At 44.3% G+C, this 18,250-nt stretch overlaps 1 protein-coding gene across 9 annotated transcripts in view; it reads left to right on the forward strand.

Annotated features, from left to right (window-relative positions):
- The first annotated feature begins 678 nt into the window (after nt 1-678).
- IKZF2 (IKAROS family zinc finger 2) overlaps nt 679-18,250 on the forward strand; it is a 118,126-nt gene continuing 100,554 nt past the window's right edge. For 2 of the 9 annotated variants that reach the window (XM_032114710.1, XM_032114719.1), the window contains exons 1-3: nt 680-1,023; nt 3,750-3,798; nt 4,520-4,621. In XM_032114710.1, the coding sequence (XP_031970601.1) occupies nt 3,765-3,798; nt 4,520-4,621 (136 nt within the window). In that variant the 5' untranslated portion in view covers nt 680-1,023; nt 3,750-3,764. Of the gene's footprint in view, nt 1,024-1,874; nt 1,945-2,067; nt 2,155-2,414; nt 2,451-3,749; nt 3,799-4,519; nt 4,622-4,650; nt 4,873-18,250 lie in introns of those variants that run through there. The other 7 variants (XM_032114713.1, XM_032114711.1, XM_032114712.1 and 4 more) reach the window with 7 other exon arrangements.

Raw genomic sequence — 18,250 nt, forward strand, 5'->3', positions numbered from 1 at the left:
TGCCGGAGGGGTGCGAGGAGCGCGGGGCCGCCCTGAGGGGCCGCGGCCGTGCCCTGAGGGCGCGCGCGCCCGCCCGCGTGAGGCGCGGGGCGCGCACTGTGGCGGCGGCGGCGGCGGCGGCCACACTTGTCCTGTAATCGATTGCCGAGCGCGCTGAGCGGCCTCGCGCCGGCTGCGGGCACCCGCCCCCCGCCGCGCCGGCCCCGCCGGGGCTGAGGCGCCGCGGGGCGGGAAAGGGTCTGAAGGGGGGAGCGAGAGTGTGAGTGTGTGTGACCTGAGTGTGAGTGTGAGAGGGACTGAGCGTCTGTGGGAGTGCGAGAGTGTGTGTGTGTGTGAGGGACTGAGTGCGAGTGAGGGAGCGAGTGTGTCCGTGTGAGGGACTTTGAGGGAGGAACTGAGTGTGAGCGAGCGAGTGCGTGTGTGTGTGTGTGTGAAGGACTGAGTGTGAGTGAGGGAGTGAGACTGTGTGAGGGGCTGACTGTGAGTGAGGGAGACAGTGTGAGTCCGTGTGAGGGGGGACTGAGTGTGAGGGAGTGAATGAGTGCGTGTGGGTTTGAGCCCGAGGGAGGGATAGTGTGTGTGAAGAAGGAGGCGTGTATGTGTGTGAGGGAGTGCGCGTATCTGTGAGGGAGGAGGGAGTGTGCGTGTGTGAGGGAGTGCGAGTATCTGTGTGTGAGGGAGGGAAGGGAGTGTGTGAAGGAGGGAACGAATGAGTGTGTGTCTGTGTGTGTGTCTGTGTGTGTGTCTGTGGGAGGGAGGCAGGGAGGGAGGCAGAGCGGCCGCCGCCGCCGCCGCCGGATCGGTTTCTCGGGGTTTGACCAGCTGTCCCAGGCTAACCCTCTGCTCTCTGAAGATGGAGGAAGTAAAAACAGGATTACCCTTAGCTACGGCTCCTCCGCCGCCTTAGTCCCCCCACAGCCAACTGCCGTGCACAAACACACCTCCACTGGGCAGAGGGAGCCGACACTAATAAACACACAAACAAAAGGGGGATGGAACTGACTCACTGCCTGCGCGGCTGAGGTAAATCTGCGCCTGGCTTCTTATTATTTCTTTCTTTTTCTTTCTCCCCTCCCTTCCTCCCCTCCTCTCCTCTCCCTCCCCGGTCCCCCTTTTCCCGGCGGGAGGAGGGACAGCTCCATTCCGGGGCCGGCGAGACGCGGGGCTCGGTCCGTCCGTGCAGGTCTGTGTGTGCGGAGGGTCCCCGAGCCGAGAGCGGCTGTGCAGCATCCCCGCGGGCGCCGATGACTTGTTGCTGTTAGCCCAAAATATAAAAAATAATTAAAAAAAAAAATCCAACCAAACAAAAAACCCCCCACCAAGACCGAAATAAGCAGGGGTCGAAGCCGCGGCGGGTCTCGCCGGTCCGTTACCCAGCCCGGCCCCGCTGCCATTTCCCTCAGCGCCCGCCGCCACCTGTGCGCCCCCGGGGGGCTGCGGCCTGCGGCGGGGAGAAAGGGGGAGAGGGAATTAAATGACAAGCGAGGCAGGACTTCCATGACTTTGACAGGTTGTGGCAGGGGCGGGGAGAGGCAGGGATGAGGCGCGGAGCCCGGCGTCGCCCAGGGCCGGAGCGGTGCTCCGGGGAAGTTGGCCCGGGTTGGCTGCGCGGGGTGTGAGTGCACCCGCCGGGCCCCCTCACCCCATCCCGCCCCGCATCCCCTCTTCCCATCCCGCCCCGCATTCCCTCCGCTCCCCCCGATCCCGTGGAATCCGTAAGGAACCGGTGGATCAAGTTTTACCCCCTCTCTCTCTCTCTCTCTCTCCGCGCTAGTTAATCGCATTGCTGTAGCACCGGCTGACCTCCCTCCCTCCCTCCCTCTCCTTTTTTTTTTTTTTTTTTTTTTTTTGTGTGTGTTCATCTTCCTTCAAAGTATGTGCCATTCCTGAGCGAGTTTCCCCGCCGGCTCATCCCGGAGCTTCCCGGCTCCGCATGCCCCACCTGTAAGTGCCGGGGGCGGGTTTCTGTCCCTTATCCCTTTCCCCCTCTCCGTCTCTCTTTCCCCCATTTTCTCCCCCTGCCTTTAAAAAACCATTTTCTAAAACTTTCTCCATCTTTCTGTGTCTTCAGCTCGAGCAAAACTCTCTTCCTTCATTCGTTATGGGAGGGAGGCTCAGCAGCTGGGATTTGCCATCACCAGCCTAAAAATTTAGGTGACCAAACTTTTTCTTTTCCCTGTCTTCTTACTCTTCCTCTCCTCCCTGAAGAAATAAAAAAAAAAAAAAAATAAAAAAAATAAAAAAAAAAAAAAAAAAAAAATCATCCCGTGTTTTAATTTAGGTTATGGATGTTTCTGTGTTTCTTTTTTGTCTTCCTTTCTTTTCCTCCTCCCTTCCTTCCCTTTCTTTCCTTCCACTTCATTGGCTGGGATGTTCTTTCCCTGTTGCTTCTGATGTTTCTTTCTTTTTCTCAGTGTATGCCTGCCTACCTGGACTAGGGGGAAGATAAGGTAATTTTGAAAGGCTTGAGGAAGTGGCTTACCTGTTCTGAAAACTTTTGGGGTTTTTTTGAGATTTCTTTTTAAGAGTTGTGAAAATCAGTAATTGAAGAGAGTTTGGTAGCAGCTGGGCAGGTTGAAATTTAAGTGTTATGTGCTGAATGCCTTGGGAATTTGATCTGCTTTATACCAAAGAAGAGCACAGAGAAAAGTATTTATTTATTGGGGGAAAGGCGGGGAGCGGGGTGGGGGGGGAGGAAAGAGGGTTAAGGGAGGGGGAGGGAAGTGGTTTTGGAGACAAGAAGTGAAGCTGCCTGTTTTCCAGTAAGTAATGGAGAAATTCCAGGAGCCAGGGCTAAATATACTTGGCGATCAATACAGAAATGGCTCATTGTGAATAATTTAGCTGCCTGGTGCAGTGAGAGTTTTGAAACTAAAGGCAAAAAAGAGGCCATGGAGGGAGAGAGGAAATAAAATTCTCCTCTGGTCATGTCAGATTCTTAACTTTTCCACTTAAAAGAACATAGTTATGATTATTGATCTCTCCTTTTTTTTTTTTCCCCCCCACAATATATATCAAATGATAGCTAGGGGGTGTCATTCTATACAGTTACTTGGGTTTCGGGAAAGTAATAGCTTGTTCTGTGTCAGCAAAGTGCTTCCAGAAACTTTAAGATTGCTTCACACCACAAAATGCATGATCTGGGAGTATGAAATGTGATGTTTGGACCTGTACTGTGGCAGATAAATAGGGTTAGAGTGAACAGGTGTGTGTGCAGGTGTGTGAGTGTGTGTGTGCACACAGGGGTGTGAGACAAAGCTGGAACAACTCTGTCCAAGGGGAATGGACACGGGAGGATTTATTTTGTTTAGACCAGGAGAGAGTCTCTTGTAGTGCATGTGAAAAGAGCAATTGTTAGTTGTATCCATATCCTCAAAGTCTTCTCTGGCTGCAGATAGAACAGATAATTGATAAAGCATTACCATCACAGCTTGAACAAACAAGCGAAAAGTCAGGGAAAAACTCTCAGATGAGGCAAAAATGTGAATGGGGCACAGAGAGAGAGGTATGGTCAGACCAGGATAATCCAGGTGCCACCTGCCCAGGAGGCAGCTGCATGTCTACTCGCATAATTTACAGGAAGAGTTCAGTGATTTGCAAACCAACACATGCAGTGCACTTGTGTGTTTCTCTAAGCAGTGGTTGCAACAGCAATAAAATGGGCAACTACTCAGGGCTTTAAGTAAGTTTAATCGTTTAATGGTTGATACTGACAGGCATCTCTGAGAGTGTACTTTTCTGCCTTGCAGCACTGCACTTTGACTATGGAAGCAGAGGCTGTTGATGGATATATTACATGTAAGTAGTCATTTTGTTTGATTATTCTGAATTACTTTTCTTTTCCTACTCTCCTTTGTATAATGCAGACACCTGAAAATTTAGCTTCCTTGTGTACAGTATTTGCATTGACACTGAATTAGTAGCATTTAAATATAAACTCTCTGTATGACTGAGAAATGCATGGGGATGGGTGCCTGGGTGAGTATCTCTAGGTTTAAATATTTGCTGAGGGTGAATGAACTTTGCAAATGAGAGAGAGTTCGTCTCCAGAAATTCAAACTGCAGCCAAAAAACTTTTCGTGCTTTTCCATATGTATTTCTCTTGTTTTCTGTGTGGGGGGTTGTGTAAGGGCTCTGTTTAGCTGTCTGTTCACCCAGAGCTTTGGGGGGGAAGGTCTGTATGGTGAGTTACTATTACAGTCTTCCCCTGCCCAGCCTGGATTCTCCGTCTGCTAATGAAAAAGTAATCCTAACTTAAAACCAAGCAGCTGGGACAAGATTTGCCACAGGAGTGTGTGTAAAAGACTGGTGACAGTAGGTTTGAGGGGGCTCTTAAAATCAGCCCAATGTTTACTTGGGGCCACTGAGAGTCCAGATTTTACAGACTCTGGAAGACCCCACCAGTAAAGGAGGGAAGGGCAGGGGCGAGGGGAGCGAACAGGTTGTGGTTCTTAGTCTTTATGTATCTCTGCTGAAGAAGGGGGTACAAACTTACGGGGCACCTGTGTTGTGCTCGCAGGTGACAATGACTATTCGCCTGAAAGGGAGCACTGCGGCATGGCCATCGACCTCACCTCCAGCACTCCCAATGGGCAGCACACCTCCCCCTGTCACATGGCAGGTAGTAAGTCTCCTCTTAAGCCTGTTTCTCTCTAGCTGAGGGTTGGGTTGGTGTGGTCCTCCTGGTCCTTGGTTTGCTTACCAGGTCTTAGCCACTGCTGTTGGCATTGCTAATTACAGAGGAGGACAGGAGAGATTTTCTTTTTTTTCTTTGGTTCTTGTTCGTGCTGGTGTCTCATCTGAACATGAATGGGATTACTAGTCTGAACTATCCCAAGGTGGCATTTGAGAGCTGGTCCTTACCTGCTCCAGGTAGGAAAACACTAGGCTTGACATGTGCTGGTTTTGTTTCCTCAGGTTTTGAAATCCAAATGGAAATGTTGTTATTGTTATTATTACTATTACTTAGTTTGCTTCCCGAAACAGCTTGAAGTAGCTTTATTTGAAAACAAACAAATTTTATTTACAAAACTATAGTTGACTATAACAAACTGAAAGGAGTTCAGTTTAGAATGTTGGGTAGAAACTGAGAGTTTCGTGAGTCTGCACAGTGAGGGTGTCAAGAGCTGATAATATTTATATAATTAATTCTCCTGTTATATACGGGAGGTGGATAAACGTAGTTAACGCAATTTCGTAAAAGCGACAACCTTCATTTTCTGCGTGTGAGTGCCCTACCTTGTTTGAGTGTTGGTTGCAGTGTTACATCAAGATACTTACCTTAGTGTAACCTCTGTACTTATAATCCAGAAAAAATGTAGTGTGCTTTGCTTCCGACATACTTACAGAGTGTTCCTCTCTGTGTGGTACTAATTTTCTTTCTGGTTTGTGTGTACTACAGGTACATATTTATCTATCTAAACCGAGGGTTAGTATAATGCCCAACTGAAATCTGTGAAAGAAAGAGAGAGCTTTTAGGGTCGCTTGCTTAAAAATGCACAGTGTATTGCTTTCAGAGTCTTTCTGAGAAAAAGATGTTACTTTCCTTTAAGAATTTTGTCCTCTTGCAAATTATGGATAAAGAGCAGTTTTATGAGCCTTTAAGCTGAGGGTTATTATGAAGATCTCTCAATTATATACATGTTGCTGGAGAATATGATTTCTAATAACGTGGACTGAACTTTATATGACAACCACTCATAATTCAGCATCTTTAGACAATTCCAATTGTGCTGCACTGGGATTCTGATATACTTTATTACATTGTAAAAGTTTTACTACTCACTTTCTTCATTTTCTTTGTTTCCTTTTTATTAATGGGAAGGCTTCATTGGAAGGGAAAAAATATCTGTGTTTTAAATCTTCTTTATAATCTAGACTGAAAACCAAAGTCAAATTAGGAATAAAAAGATCTAGAATGAAGTCATGCAAAAGGCCTTAACACACTCAGTATTTTCATGTCCATTGTGTTAACATTTTCAATGGTTTTTAAGCTTCATTAGTTCTTTGCAACATATATGTATCTGCAGCCTTGGTGAATATCTTTTTTTTTTTTTAGAGGTGTTTTTTGGTCTCTCACAGGTGTCTCAAATGCTTTCATCACCGCTGCTCGGTGTTAAAGATGTGCTGCTGTTGAAAAATTAAGGGCTCTGCCTGGGTTTCCTAAGCCAAACAAAACTCAAGCTTCTTAAATTTATTGTAATTTATTTACTCTTTGCAGGCTTAGGATTGTTTTGCAGAGAGGTGACTTATGCTGCCTTAAACATGGAAGATATTGATCAGAGGTTGTCGGCTTTTGTGGCAGCTGTTACATTGGTTCATTTAAGGCTTTTGGCCAAATCTTGAATCTGGCATGTGTAGGCTAAATCGCCAGGCTGTGCTTTAGAGCCTTCTGCCTGTTTTGTGGGGCACAGGAAATCCTTTTAAAAGTTTGGTAACCCAGGGGCCTGCACCTCTTTTTTTTTTTTTTGTAACTCTTTTGAGGGGCTTTTTTGGTATTTTAAAAGGAAAGATAGAGGTGGAATAGCAATATTTTGTATAAATTTAGTAGCTCCCAGTGGATTGATCCATCATCCATTGTTTTAAGTAGAGGCAGTGGCTGTGTTCTATTTCAGATTGGTTTGATTTCCAGTGGGTTGCTGCAGATTAAGTGATGTTGGCTGCTGTTACAGCAGAGCCCAGGGCATGTCATTCTGGCTGGGTAGGACTTGGGAATGGAGGAGGTGGTACAGGGAGCAGATCCCAAGTATTTCGCTCCCGGATTGGTTGACAGTCATTGCCAGAAGCGCGTGGCCCTCTTTGGCTGTGTGCTCTGGATGTGCACCTGCAAGGTAGGGATCGAAGTTTTGACCTTTGTTCTTCTTGCGTTCCATTGAATTGTTTTGAACCACAGCTCTTAATTTAGTTGGAATTTGTGTCTGGCTCAAAAGGAGAAGCACCAAAAGAAGGAAATTTCTTGGATCTGTGCTGAAATGACTGAGTAGTGCTCTCCCAGCAACAGCAAAATTATGTGCTGGGTAAAGAGTTTTCTACATTCATTAGCCCCTGGCAATGTGTTAGTAGTTCTGTCTGGATTACTGATGTTTTCAGGTTCTATTCCGAAAGGGTTTGGGTTGAATTTTTTGGCTTCTGCATCCTTTAACCTGTTATCAATTTCAAGTATCTAGATGGTATTTGTAGGTTATGGATGGGGATGACACTCAATTTTCCTTGCGAATGAGATGATCCTGAAAGATGAATCACACTAAATCACCTGTCATAGCTAACTGATGATCTTACATATACCTGCCTTTAGCAGAACACTGCATGTGTGTTGGCAGATGCTCTGTTCTAAAATACTTCATTGTAGTTTTATGTAAGCAAAGATTTAAAATACATATAAATAGTCAATCCGAATAGGTTGATAGATCATCTCACTTTTCTCTACAGCAAAAGATGAATTAGTGTTACACCTGCTGAGTACAGATGATATATTTACATAGCCCCAAATCTGGAAGTCCAGATTTTCTTTTGATCTTCTGTAGGAAAACTCTTACAAAGGCTGACACCCAGAGCTGGGTGTCAAAGGCTTACTCAATTAACTTTGTGTTGATACTAGAGAGTTCTCTGCATGGCCCTAAGCCTCCCCATAGACCCTACCGAGTTCAAGGGAGTCTGTCTTGTTCCCATCCGTGAATGTTGAGCTGGGCTATAAGTGATCAGAAACCTCCGAATAGGAGCTGGCATGCTAATTAAAGGCTAATGGGGAATCCTTATAGAAGAGGCTTTAAAAAGAAATAATTCTTAGTCACCTCCCCATAATACCACACTGAGTTCTTACTACAGTTATTAGAGATATTTTTTTCCCTGTAGGTTAAAATGGACTTAGAGGAATGCCTGCTTTAGAAACTGCAGGGGCACAGTTGTTCAATTAGTTGACTCAATCATTGCTTTGTATAGGATGAAGGACACTTCTCTAAGATCACTGGCCTGGTGTCATAGGGAAAATAGTAGCAGCAGCTATTAGCATCTGACAGTCAGCAACAAAGGCAATTTCCCCTTAAATTAGAGACCTGACAGTGGGTGTCCCAGTTACCTTTCTTATCTTTGCTTTCATAGACAAAAGGAGCCCTTAAACAAAACAGAGTCAGAACAATCATAAATATCAAACCCAACATCTGATGTTTGAGACCGATTAAAATTGTGGTGCACTTTCAAGAGGTGTTTATTGTAGCTTGAAGTGTTAGTAAGTTATGAGAATTAATTCATTAAGAGAGTAAGCCATGTCGGCTGACTCTGCTGCTGAAAATAATGAGGCAGTTGCGTTTTCTCCGTGGTAGGGAATGATTGTGCTGTCTGACGAGATCGCTAATTGGGACAGCAGCACTAAGTGGGAATGATTTCAGCAGTGGTGTTTAAAGAAAACTTGGGCAAGGTTTTATTATAATGTAGCCAGTACTATATTCCCAGTGATCAGAGCGGACTATCAGTTGCACTTTTGTTTTTTTGTGGCATCAGAGCCCCAAATCTTTCATGATCACTTTAATTTTTCAAGCCTGAATTGTCATACAACTCCTGTTTTGTCATAGTTGTGTAGTCCTGAGCAGAGAGTTACATGTACCGCAGCTGTATCGGCACATCTGTTGGGATAAAAAAAATGTAATTTTGGAACCGACTGTTGGAATGAAACCGCGTGAAGTTAAAGTTGCTCCATGCCTCAGCTCCACGGCAAACAAGCCTTGTCACCACCAGAATTTACTGGCAGGCACGTGAGGCTGAGCTTTGCACTGCGATTCTTTTCTGGCTCAGTATGTGTTACGGACTTTTTAGTAGGATGAGGTGATGGGGGCTGAACCTCTGCAGGAGGCTTTTCTTTAGGGAGGGTGGTTGAAGCTGGCCAGGCTGGGCTGCAGAGGGGGACTTTACTAGTACTTTGAGGCAGTCACTCCCCTGACGTGTGCACTGGGGCATGAAGAATTCTGGCAGCCGAACTGCTGTGCTCTGAACTGGGGATTCAGGTCTCCATTTCTTCCAAATATCTTGGAAAGTACTAAAAACTCGGACCTGATCACCTCAAGATGCTGAGGAATCTTCTTTCCTCAGCAGCCTTTAAGGAGTATGGTAGGCAGCATGGGCAGCATTTATTGGTCTGGGTATCTCCTGCCTTGGTGCAGAGAGGTGGACTTTTGACAGTCACTTGAGATGTCCTCCAGTTCTTTGTGTCTGACTTTGCTGTCTTGACACTTTGATTTTTTAGAGCTCAGCTATGGAATTGCACGATGGTGCCCAACACAGATGTATCTGTGGTTTTGCAGGTTGAAGGACAGTGAAGATGGACTTTGCCAAGATGAGCTCAGACATGAGGGATGAGCTCAATAAAGTGTGGCAGGGAACTATAAGAAGTGAGCTCCTTTGACACTTAAAAGAGCACGGTCTTTGCTTCAGTCTTTTATCCTCAGACTTCCTGAGAATTGCCAGGGCAGTAGTAGTTATCAAAGTTTTAGCCAATGCATTTAGCTTTCTTGGAGTTTGAGAAGGAAAAATATTAAATGGAAAGATGATCATCAGGATTTTAACAGAAAGAGAGGGGGTTTTCCACACCTAAGAAACCAAAGCTCTGTAAAGTAGTGTTACACTGTGTGTTTCTTGAAAAAGACCCAACCCAAACAGAGGAAAGGATTACCTGGAAATTAAACATTTCCTGGGATGTACCTTGAATTGTTGTAGCTTTATCCACATCAGCTCAGATTTTTCACTGGTGTGGTTAAAATCATTAAATAGTTCCTCTGATACAAACTCTGTAGGTCAACCAACGCAGAGTAGCCACTGAAATGAGTTGGTGTTTGCGTATCTGTAGCTCACACTGCAATGGTGAAGGGCTCCCGTGTATTTTTCCTATCTTCTGTCACAGTCCTGGCATTCCCTATGGAGTCAAATACTCGGCTGCAAAAACATTCCTCCCTCTCAGTGAGTGTTATAACGAGGGTGGAGTGAAATGATCAGTTAATCTCATTAAAGAGGTTTTTATTCATTCTGATGGAAGTCTCTCGAGAGGTCATCTGCCAGGGCTTTGTTGCAACACACACCTTTCTTGGGAAGCTTCTGTTATTCTCTTGGACTGTCAGGTTCAGTTAACTTTCCCTGGTACACACCCTGTTACAACACTGTGCTCTTGCTAGCTTTGTAGTCAGCAAGTTTTCAGTGTTTGCTTCTGGAATTTCAGTTCCTTTTCTCAGACATGCCAACAAAGAGAGCAATCCTCATCTTCCATGAAATAGGACACTTTGATAGCAGCTGGATGACAAGATACCTGTTGGAGAGTGTTCTGTCTTTCCCATATCTGAATCTGAGGGAAGGTGCTACTCCTGTTGAAGTCGATAGGTATCTTCTCCCAGGAAACTGGGTCAAAGGCTTGTTTCCAGTTCCTGTGAGCCACAGGCTCTGTGCAGTCCTTCATCTAAGCGATGGTTTGCAGGTTGGCAGGACTAAGTTTTACAGGTGGAAATGCAGTGTAACCTTTGTGCAGTACTGAGGGTGAGCAGTGCTCGTCCTTCCAGTGCCAAGAGGAAGGATGCACCTTGAAGGAGTGATGCTCTTCTATCTGGGAGGAAAAGGCAGAGCTTCCTTTTCTGCTTTTTTGCCTCAGTAATCCCAGTGAATGAAACCCCTTGGAGAACCCACCTTGAAACAGGTCTGTAGAAAATTGAAGAGAAGGCTGCTGCTCTGTGTAGTAAGATCACCTGTTGCCAGCCCGGGTGAGGAGTCTGTGCCACAGCGTGTTGTCCCTTGTCTAGGGTGGTGGACACTTGTCTGGAGTCCGGGCAGCTGACTGCTGCATCCCAGTGGATGGAAGCAGAGCTGGATTATCACTGAGAAGCAATGAACGTGACAGATACGGCTCTGGGCTACGTGACCAGAGGCCCAGTTTTTCTCCAAACTCTGGTCATTGTAGGGGAGTCTCTCCATGTTTCTGTGCTTTTTTTCCCCCCTCTTGTCTTTTTATTTTCTGAATCACAGAAGCCATAGATCACTTAGGATGGAGGCTTGGATGGTACATGTTAGCCTTTGTGAAAAGTAGGATTTTTTTACAATATCTTCTTTGCTTAGGGGTTATTTTGCATTTAATTTTTGCAACCCCGCAATGAGACGCATTCAGAAGTACATTAATACCAGTGCAGCTTATTTCCTGTCCTGCACAGGAATAATTGTGGTAGTCCTAAAGCACCCTGTTGTGGTGTGATTACATTAGAGCAACCACGGAATTTTAACTCTTCCCACACCACTGAGCATTGCGAGGTGTGTGTGTGGACAAGCCCCTATTCACACTGCCCAGCAAAATGTGCCCTTGATCTGGAGCCAGGTCTACATTACCGGCTTCTGCTGGCACTGCTGTGTCAGCCTGTGGCTTTGAAGAACTGTAATCCCTCACAGGCAGAGAGATGCTGGCAGAAGCTCCTGCTCTGAGCATAGCCCTGGCTGGCAGGGTCACCTGCAAGTGCTGTTACAGGTGTTACATGGGAAACTACCGTAAAACAGCAGACACTGTTCCTGGAAAAGCATGGGGTTGATTGATCCCCCTCATTTCTGTGCTGATAGGTCATGCCAACTTCTGTGAATTAGAATGTCTTTTCTGGGTTTTTTAACTGACTTTTGCTTTCTCTCTGCCTCTTATTTTTAAAAGAATCTTTCCAGTTTGGGGGTTTATTGCTGTAACGCTGTGTGGCATTGTACCACAGAGGTAGTGGGCTCTGCGTGCATTGTATGAGCTTCTTTAGCTCATGGTTGCTCTGTGTTTGTCCTGTCCAGAGAGGTCACAGGGCTCTTGGTCTTCCCTTTGTGAAGCTCAGGTTGGTGGTCGGATCCCTGTGTCCTCTCAGGTGTGGGGGGAGGTCACTCCTGGGGCCAAACCATGCACACCGCCAGTGTGGATGGTGTGAATATCTGTGTCTATCAGCTGGTAGTGAGTGAAAAAGGCAGCAGAGTTCTCCTACACAGGTAGGAGCCCCTCTTCTTAGCGGACTGTGGGTTTTACACAGGGCACGAGCCAAGGAATCTGATTCGCTGCAGACCTGTCTCTGCTCTCCCCACCATGGTGTCATGTTACTTGGAGAAGCTGCACAGACTGGTTTTTTCCAGCCTCTTTTCCTGCTGTGGTATTGGTACCACCTGTGAGGCTGCTCTGGGCACAGGTGTAATCACTGCAGTAGGGGAGAGAGAAGGGGAAGATTAGTGTGAGTATTCAAGTCCCTGCCCTGTCTCTGGCCCGGAGGAGGCCTTTGGAGGACTCGGTGTTACTGTCTACCCTGAAACTTTGTGCAGTGTGGATAAAAGACCCAGCCACATCTTGGTTGCTGCTCTTGTCAGGCCCTTTGTCCTGGGGGTTGGACGTCTCAAATGTTTTTCAAAGGAGGTAGGACATCCTGAAGTACAGAAAATCCATTCACCTTGTTGCTTGTCCCACCTATCATCTTTGTTTCTTACAAATCTTCTTACGAATCTTTTTCTTACGAATGTGAGGAGGTAAGGCGGGCTGTGTTTCCTCTCCAGCTAATGGAAGATCTGGGCAGGGCTTACGAGAGAGATGCTCCGTTGGCAGTTAAACCGCATACATGACAAAGCTTGACATTCCGATGGGCAGATTTTCTTGTTTATCCCCTCTGTTCCTCCACTTCAACAAAACAAGTGTTAGACTAAAGATATCTGTGCTGTGACCTTCAGCACCAGGCTGGAGTTTTCTCAGCTTCTTTTTAGTGATGTTTTCCTTGCATTTCCCCCCAGCCTCTAAAACCTCCCAGTTCCATCAGAAGAAAGTGATGTTGTCCTGGTTTTTCTCAAGGGGCATGTGTTCCCTCAGTCCATGAAAATTATGTTGGTGAGTGGCACAGAAAGCTGGCTGGAGAACCCTGTGATATGCTCAAGTCCATGGTAATTTTTCTCATAATTACTGTTTGATTTGGGAATACCTGTGTGCAGTTCTATGAGAATTCACACCTGATCTTTCCTAGATGTCAGCTCGGCTTTTGGACATTTTATGATTCCCTTTGTAAGCAAAGTTGCTCTTTTAGGTAATGATCTAGCCATAAAACACAAACTGAGAGAGTTTTTGGTAACTTTATCTGTGCATCATTTAAACTTCAGCAGTGTGAATTAAACACCTATTTTAGTCCAAGGAGCAGGAAACAGGATGGCGTGAATTCCCTTGTTTTGAAAATGAAAGAAGTTGCTTCTTTCTGTATGAAAACATCAAGTCTTTTTACACAGAAGAGGCATGAGGTCTATTCTTTTGAGGAAGAGTAGCTGTACTCTTAAAGTTGTGGATGGTTTAGAAGTTTCCAGGAAAGAGGGGCAGTAGACTGAAGACCTTGTTCTGGTTAGCAGCCAGGTCTGTGATAGAGGGAGACAGTTCAGGCAAAAGAATGAAATGGCGTTTGGTTTTTAATCTTATTTCTTGAGAAATTGATATCCTGCAGGGTTTGCCTTGTTGAGATAACAGCCTCTGAAGGAGAATAAATCTTATTAATTAGCAGTTTTGCATACTGCTTTTAATTGTCCATTCCTAGGTACAGGCTTTGTATTGCACATGCGCTGTTGTGGTAAGGGGCCTCTCTCCTGCATCCCTGGAGAGTCTGCAGGGATCTGGCACCAGTGCAGAGTCTGCCTGAGTACAGAAATATTTCAGAATACACCGTTGGGCCTTAAATTTACTCAGTGCCTTAATCCTCATCACCTTTCAGATTTAGACATGTCCTAAATGTAGTTGTGAGTAATAGTTTTACGGTTTAATCTCCCAAAATTGGGTCAACCTTACCAGTTGTTTTGACCTTGTTACCAGCGCAGGTAGTTCCTGGGTGAGTCTAATACATCTCCAAGCAGCTGTGTGAAACAATCTGGGGCATCAGCTTTACTTGAAACCCCCTGTTTGAAATTTTCCCCCTAGCTTAAATACACAGGCCTCTCTCTCTATCACTGTAGGATATTATCCTTTGGATAATCTATTCTTCTAGAGAGTAATACAAGAATATCTCCTTGTTATATCATGCTTTTTCCGTTTTAATAGCTTCACAAAGGATACCAGTTGAAGAGATACAAATGAGTGGATAAAATTTTAGGCAGAAGAGGTGGAGAAAAAGTAGGGAAATTAATCTTAGTAAGAATTCAGCTCTTAGAGGTGGGAGGCAGCTTCATAATTTGTATATGTGACTACAAATTGTCAGAGTATAGGTAGCTCTCAAGAGTTCAGAAGAATGATGTGCTAGTTGTATATTTAAGGGTCAAGTAGTATATGACGTTAGCAGACTGTGAGAGCTCTGTGAGTTTATTTTTGGCCTTCTTTTAAATTTGTATTCTACGAATTGCAAAATTTATTTTGCCAAAATCCCGTGTGCTTACAGGTGAATCCCAGAGTGTTCTCATAGTCTAAATGCTGTGACCCATCAGCTGCCCCCAAATTACCTAATATCAAGTAGAGAAGGTTGACAGCCAAAGAAAAAGGTAGGAAAATGTGTCCAGCCCTGGTTTCTGACAAGCCTGTACATGTGCACTGCAATAATACAAATGGAAGGCACTTAGGGTTTTGGTCACATACAACAGAGAAGTACAGGCTTGAAAAATACTAGGAAAGTGCAATTCTTATGAAATGAGGAAGCCAGAAAGAGGAGAGAGAGGTATGTGAATTGTGCCTCGGCTGAAGGAAAAAACTATTGAGCGCCGCCCTTTTCAAATGTCAAACGCATGGGAAAAAGTTGTTGGAAGCCAGTCTCTGCTAAGTTTGCTGCTTGCAAAACCTACTTTTTTGTGAGATGTTTGTGCAAAATCACCTCTCTGGTCTGCCTGTGAGACCAGACATGACTCAGGCTATCAGCACGTAGCATGGCTTCAGGTCGCTGTCTTACTGCTCTTGCTCTAAAATGCTGTAAGGAAGTGTTTGCTTTTTTTCTCACTTTTAGAGTGCTTCATTCATTTAATGTCATTAGTGCTATTGTTACTTAAATTTACCTTCTGACTGGTAGCCATTAAATATTAATAGAGAAATCGATAGTAGTGAGATTTTTGCTCAAGTAAATATATATCACATATGTACTCAAAACCAAAGCAAGCTGCAGTGCATTCCAGGAAACAATCTATAGTGCTGCTCTGTAATGTTCTTCCTCATCTTCATATCAGGTTGTTTTATCTGTGTCCCAGCTCAGCCATTCCTGCCCCAGAACCCTGGCTGTTCTTTTTAACAGCCTAGAACAACAGAGCCTTAGGAAAAGAGTAGAAGAAGTGTTTTCACTGTAGAAATGTGAGTGATAATTGCCATATAATTATCCAAGGTTCCTTAATAACTGGATGCAGGGAGATCCTTAGGTTTGATGTTGCGTCTGGTAGACAGCACCCCAGCCAGAGACTGCTGTGCTAGAAGAAGAGAATGGCACTGGCTGGAGGCAAACCCAGCCCTTGCCAGCATTTGGCAAGGGGAAAGTATTTTTGAGAGAAGATGATGGTTTGAAACCATTTAAAATCAATGCCTGATAACAACAACAACAAAAAAGATTGGGCTTAAAATGGCTTTGGAGCCAGGCTTAAGTTCGTTGGAGGGGAATAGACAAAGGTATGAGATAGACGGCACAGCCATCATGCACAGGGCAGTTTATTCTCCATTTTGGGTCTCTGCAGCATTTTCTTGTGCAGCTATAGATGGAATAAATCTTTGTAGACCATTGAAGAGATGACCCTAATCAATTGTTCTGGCCAGGTGTTTTGGAAGAAGGAAAGCTTCCTTATGAGTCAGTAACGAAATTTCAATTTATAATTATGACTGTAGTTTATAATAATAATTCTAATTATATATATAAACAGTTTAACCTACTATAATGTAAAATGGTAACATTTGCTGAGCTTTGGCTGCTTTCAGATGGTGAAAATGTGCTGGTGGTTGTTGGCTGGGATTCAGAAACATTTGTCAAAATTTTGTGTGCTATGTGAACAACAAAATTTTGTGTGGATTAAGCAATTATTAATTCTCTCCCATTATCTGTCAGATAAAACTACAACTAACTCATTAACCAAAATTAATTGTAAATAAAGCCGATCTGTTGTTGAGGAAACTAGTTAGAACGGTAATTGGGTAATGATGATGCATTTAATTTCAAACTGCAGATTTAAAAGCTACTCTTTTTGGCAGTGATAGCGCAAGGTGTTCTGAAATGAAGCAGGGTGCTTGTCACTGTCATTGTCCTCTTAATTAATGCCACCAGGACTGCCTGTGTTTTGAATCTAATTAGTGTGTCCTGCAGAGCACTTGGAAATGTCCTGATTCTGCTCACATTGAAGCCAGTGGTTAAACTGTTTTGTTACCTCTATGACCAGGAGTTAACACAGGAGGAGGCTCTGTGGAAGTGGTGGTGTAGGACGTGGCCCACTGCTGGGTTTCTTCCTGCAGCAGCACATCCTCATGCCTGAGCTCTGGGAATAGTGGCTGTGCTTTGGGATTTGCTACTGACTTGCCATGGAGATAAATCTGGAGTTTCAGGCCAACAAAACTGAATTGTGACTCAACGTTTTAAAAATGATTGAGTGAGTAATTTTCCATGCAGTTTCATTACAGTATATTTTGCCCCAAGGATTATTTACTGTAGAGTAACTTCCAGCATGTTTTCGCTGCTATTTGTAACATTGAGTTTTAATAAGAAAGGACTTGTTTAAATAGGATAATGTTTTTACCCCAATTTGCCCAGTTCTAATGGTAAAATTAGCATCAGGAATAAAATCAGCAGTTTTACCTGTTAGCCTACATGCACAATTTCTTGATTATTTTTAAACGCTGATTTTAGAATGTATTAAATGCTATTATGAAATGAGCACAGTTTGTTTGATTTTAGCCAACTACCATTTCAATAATTAACAAAGAAATAGGCATTGGGAACAGAATATATGATTCAGGAGGGCCAGCAAGCTGATCAGAGGGATGAAGCACCTCTGCTATGAAGAGAGGCTGAGAGAATTGGGATTGTTCAGCCTGGAGAAGAGAAGACTGGGGGGTGACCTAATTGTGGCGAGAAAGATGGAGAGAGACTATTTACAGGGGCCTGGAGTGACAGGACAAGGGGGAATGGCTGCCCACTGCCAGAGAGCAGGGTTAGATTGAATATTAGGAAGAAATTCCTGACTGTGGGGGTGGTGAGGCCGTGGCACAGGGTGCCCAGAGAAGCTGTGGCTTGCCCATCTCTGGAAGTGTTCCAAAGCCAGGTTGGACAGGGCTTGGAACAACCTGTGATAGTGAAAGGTGTCCCTGCCCATGGCAGGGGGTGGGATGGGATGGGCTTTAAGGTCTCTTCCCACCCAAACTGTTCTATGATTCTCCTTGTCCTATCATTTGTAATCACTCTACTGATTTTTTTTTTTTTTCTTCTGACTTGGTTTAGAGGGAATTACAGAACTGAAGCATCGACTTAATCTTTAATGTTCCTACTTACCAGACTTGAAGGGAATATAGAATAGATACATTTTACCTATTTTATTTTTAACTTTTTCTCTGTGAGTTTTTTTTTTCTCTTGTGCTTCCTGGTCCATGGGGAGAAAAACCCTACGAGCATGTTTTAGTTACATCACTAATATTAGAACTGAGTAATCGGGTGGCTTTGGCAGCAGTCTCGTTTATAAATTGTTGGTGAGCAGATGGCTCACCAAGTTGGCATGCCAGCTCCAAACTTTCACAATCATGAGTCAAGTTTTAAATCGCAAGATTGCCTTACATACCATGAGTTTTTTGTTTTTTTTTTTTTTAATGTGTGTTTGTTTAATAAATGTAATTCTTGATGGATCTTCTCATTCCTGAGCTGTGTTTTGCACTGAAGCATATATTTTCAGGAGTCTCTGGCTTTGGGAATGCCTTTTTTTTCTTGATTTAATGAAGTGGAGACTTTTTTTAGTCACTTATCTGAAAATCTTGCTGCTAAGAAAAACTAATAAATGTCAGTGTAAGGGACATAAAAGTGAGACTTTTCAATCCTGGCTATGTCAAACAGTTCAAATGACTGAGATCATTCACAAATGAACTTAAAGCAACTTTTGGTTTGTATGCACAAATAGTTTTTAGGAATAATTTGCTGGTATTTGTTATCGTGGATATGCAGATCTGTGCCAATTTGTTTGTTTCCTGAGTGCAGGGCTTGAGTCATTAGGCAGCATCGAGTACAAATGTTACGTTTTGAAATGCAAGAGTGAATATTTTCTGTAAGCAAAATGTAGCAATAAGGAAACTGGGCCAAGCAGGAGTGCTCAGACATTC

The sequence above is a fragment of the Corvus moneduloides genome, chromosome 7 (assembly GCF_009650955.1).
Source record: "Corvus moneduloides isolate bCorMon1 chromosome 7, bCorMon1.pri, whole genome shotgun sequence".
In the NCBI taxonomy this organism is placed as follows: Eukaryota; Metazoa; Chordata; class Aves; order Passeriformes; family Corvidae; genus Corvus; species Corvus moneduloides.